Here is a 4320-nt window from a genome sequence, read left to right as displayed (position 1 = left end):
GGCTTTGGTGGCGATAGCGGACAGCGTGCCCTTGACAAGGGCATTGGAGCCGGCCGCGAGCCGGCTACTATGCGTAATCTATGTTGCTGCATGTGCGGTTCTCTATGTCCTCCAGAGTGCCATGCGTGCTTCCACGTGGTCTGCTCGGAGTACAGCGGGCAGCACCTCTGCCAATGGAGTAGCAAGGGTCACGCGCTACCGGGCCAGGTTCTCGACAAGGACAAGGTCAGTAAAATCATCCGTTTTTTATTTTTAATTATTCTTTTATTATTATTATTATTATTATTATTATTTTTACATATTCTTTTTCTTTCTTTCGTTTTTACATGTTTTTTTCTTGTCAACACGTGATAGACATCACTGATAAACTGATTGAAGAATCGTTGCTCTTATCTTCGAATACACATTGAATCATTCTTTTTTCTTTTTTCTTTTTTTAAATATGTCAGTTTAATCCATCTGCCATGTAAGAGAGAAAGTTAAGAAACCAAAGGTATCGTTTGTTGTTCTTGTACCCAGATAGATAGGTAGATAGAGATTCGAGAAAATTTAATTTAAAATTATTTAAAAATAAATTTCTTTTAGTTCGATATCTAATTTTGATTTTTTTGTCGCACATTTTTATTAAATGAATTTCGATTCAAATCTTTTCGTCAGCAAACGATTCTGTCAAAGTTCAGGTTTACAATCACGACAACGATTTTGCCTAGTTCTAGATATGAACAAGGTCACGTTGGCGATTTAATCGATTTATATTCTAAAATTAAAATTGTAGCGTTGTAAATCAATGAAATTTAATTGATAAAATTAATTTTGCGCGCAAAATATACATATATATCGTATTTCAAGCAAATATAAGAATGCTTTTGTTCTCATGGTGCACAGTAGCTGAAACCGACGATTTACAAGGAAAATTATTTGCCATGCTCCTGTTACTCGCCTTCAGAGGTGAACCAACTGGTTCCACGTCCAATTTATCTCCGTATCTCTGTTTAATTTGCATAAATCGCAGACATATTCTCACCACGAGCATTGGAAGTCTGCTTCGAACGCATGTTTTCCCCTTTACCCACCTCTATTCGGAACATGACTTTGTACACAAACACTAGCCAGGTTTCGTTATCAGAGCGAAACCTATTCGAGATCTGATGGCGTAACGACCTAAATCGTAACATTGCTACTGTCTCTATATTAAATTTCAAAAAAAATAATCAAATCTTTGCTAATCACTGTATTCTCCATCTCGACTTTTTTATCGGTGATCTTCCTCATCTCCGCTAGATCGTTATTAGACCTTTATCTACAATTATTCGCAAAGGTTCAAAATATCGAAATAAGATCAGATTTAATCTAATCTACGTATTATTTATAGAATAATACATACTTTCCGGCAATTTATGTTTACGAGTTCACGTGAACACGAGAAATGGCAACGTGCACGAATTTACATACACACGAGCGGCAAGCATTCCTATGAACGACACGATGTCACGGCGTAGTAATTTTGCGAGCTAGCGCCAAACCCGTTGAATGATACATTCGCATCTCTGGTTTCAACCAACACATCGTGTATCGTGTATTTCTAATTCAATTTTCAAATTTACGCAATTCGGCGCTATCATTTCTCATTTTCTATCTCGATTATATAGAAAGATTCGAACGATGCGACGAGTAAAGAGATGAAAATAGTTCGGAGTAACGCTTCGTGTAACGTATCGTGGAGCGTTAAAATGAATCGCGTGTATATTCGCAGGAGACAATATTCCGAGTCTCATTTCGAGTGGGTGATACGCGGCCTTATCTCGCTCGTGTCGTCACGATCGTAGGCTTAAGGTTACGAGAGAAGGTTACGTTTTCTTTTTCCCTTGGTTTTTACGCTTTCGCTTTATCGGAGCATTCCCGATACTGGCCGTGTATGTACGTGCGCTCGGTCTTCTTTCTCGTCTCCTCGTCCTCTTTCTCTCGCGCTAGTGCTATCTAATCCGAGCTTCTGGTCGCGTGGTGGATGCGCATCCACGCTCGCATCCGCCGACAGCATCCTCGCGAACGACGAGACAGAACAATAAACGATACGTTTCGGTAATGTAGTTTTTATATTTATCAAGTAATCAAACAAGTTTTATTATTTTTTATGCGATGAGAAAGAATGATGCAAGAAATTAAAAAAACAAAATTTTTATTCATTAAGATAACTTTATTTAAAAAAATGTTTAATTTACGAATTTTGTTTGAATTCATTCTAAATTGAAAATAATATGCAGAAATGAATAATTTCGAGTGAAATTAAATTTTAAATTTTTCTATCATATCACAGAAGGAATAACAGAACTTTCTTCTTGATATTATCTAATATATTCGTAAATTTAATCATAGGGAGGGATCAGGTAAGAGTCTTGAATTCTTATGTCTGATCATAGTATGTATAAATCTACTTACTTACGTCAATGTTACTTCGTACGATGAGACATATATAGATTGCAGAATAAAAAATATTCGTTTTAAGGTTAACGATTATCTTCACACGGATTGAAATACATTGACAATCTTTTTTCCACATTCTTATAGCCGACATTAACATTTGTGACTAGTGAAACACAGTGATGGTTGGAATTTTTATGCAAGACATTATTCATTCTATTTATATAAAAATTCTTCGTCGAAAAATTTTTTTTTAAATGGCAAAGCGCGTCATTGAGATTTATCAGCGCGGAATTCGCGGCCAATGATTACCGGAAATCTTACGTAATTCTATTCGTGAGAAAGCCGATTAATTATATCTGCGAACATTCGTCGTGGACCATATGCGCGTGAATCTCTCGCGACTTAATGTCCGATTACTATTATGTTTTTGCTATTTAAAAGATTGACCTGTGTCACGTCTCTTTTAACAGCCCGTGAGCGAGTGGACATCTTTAAACGTTGTCGAATGGATGGCTGCTCTAAATCTCTACCGCTATGCGGACGTCTTCAAATCTAAGGATATCAAGGGGAGCGATCTTCCTTTCTTGGACCGGGATAAGCTGATGGTAAGTCGATTTTTTCCCCCCTCTTCTTCTTTAATTTCAATTTACTTATTTTTTCGTTCAATTTTCGAACGTTTGTTAGTAGCTCGGCCGTAAATATTACAAGACGTTGAAAGCCGATAAAGTTTCTCGATGGAAAACGAAGGTAAAGGGAGTAGTCGGCCGCGAATATTTGCCTCGTTTTTTCTTGTTTCGAGGCAGGGAACCGTGTCGGGAGCGGAATCAGCCACGGTGGGAGATCGAAAATTCTTTGGCTAGTACTCAAAGGCGATGACCTCGACTCAAGAGTATCTGGACGACGTTTTCCTTGGCCCGTTGACCCTGTAATTGCCATGTAGCGTCTGCTCTATAGCACAGTCGATTCTTTATCGCGTCTTCCCCTCCTCTTCTTTATTTCTTTTTCTTTTTCTTTTTTTTTTTTTTATATCGTTTATCGATTATCGAAAGTACTTGACGAGTGCTTTCTCATTATCTCTGAATGACTTCATGAAGTAGACGAAACATCAATTTCAACTTTTTATTTTCAATGCACGATATCCTTCTTTTCGCCGAGTAAAAGTAAAATGAGACGAACATGGATTGTATCTTTTCATTTTTCTAACTTTTTCTCTTGCTCCATGATGAAATTTCGCAATCTCTTTCCGTGCTCATCCAAAAGTCCGTTCTCTTAGGATACATCTCTCGGTGTCCTGGCAAGGATCTTTCGCAAATTTAGTCACGACGCGTTTCGTATCCGAGCGAAAAGAATAAAAATACTCATCTGGCCAAGGCTTCTACGGGTGTAAATCGCATATTACCATGCTAATCGACTCGTAAATCGTCTGGAAGTGTCCTTTCGGCGCGAGAAATCGTCCGATTCCCATTCGCCTCGTCCTTCGCGTCGATATTCGAACCTCGGCCGAAGGAAAACGCATTTCGACGGAACCTCGGCTACTTTAGAACAACTTTAAATCAGCTTCGTTGCATCCACGTATATTCCATGTTTTTGTTTCTTATTATCTTTTCTCTCGGAGAAAGAAACAATTTTATATTCTAGCGTTCAAAACGGACGCAGTTCGATTATCGAAAATACATTAAGGCCGTACCTATCTTCGTAACAGAAACGACACTCGTGGTATTCCTTTCCAGACGACGAAGCGTAACGATTTAACGACTACCTCGCGCACTGCGTCTCGTATCTTCCGCCGGCAACGCTGAATAAACTCGGAGGATTGATGCGTCGCGTATAATTAACACTCAACGCCGAGTGTCAGCTTGATAAATTACGCATTACTTCGTGCCCCTTATCTCGTGCGTC

General features: G+C 38.6%; 1 protein-coding gene across 4 annotated transcripts in view; it reads left to right on the top strand.

Moving 5' to 3' along the window:
• The window catches only part of LOC102674501 (phosphatidylinositol 3-kinase regulatory subunit gamma), a 30036-nt gene that overhangs the window by 14734 nt on the left and 10982 nt on the right, over positions 1 to 4320 (top strand). For 2 of the 4 annotated variants that reach the window (XM_006619911.2, XM_031512509.1), the window contains 2 exons: positions 116 to 225; positions 2892 to 3026. In XM_006619911.2, the coding sequence (XP_006619974.1) occupies positions 116 to 225; positions 2892 to 3026 (245 nt within the window). Of the gene's footprint in view, positions 226 to 2891; positions 3027 to 4320 lie in introns of all 4 variants that reach the window. The other 2 variants (XM_006619910.2, XM_031512508.1) reach the window with 2 other exon arrangements.

This window comes from Apis dorsata, unplaced genomic scaffold, assembly GCF_000469605.1.
Source record: "Apis dorsata unplaced genomic scaffold, Apis dorsata 1.3 scaffold_455, whole genome shotgun sequence".
Classification (NCBI taxonomy): domain Eukaryota; kingdom Metazoa; phylum Arthropoda; class Insecta; order Hymenoptera; family Apidae; genus Apis; species Apis dorsata.
This window is presented reverse-complemented; position numbering and strand designations above follow the sequence as displayed.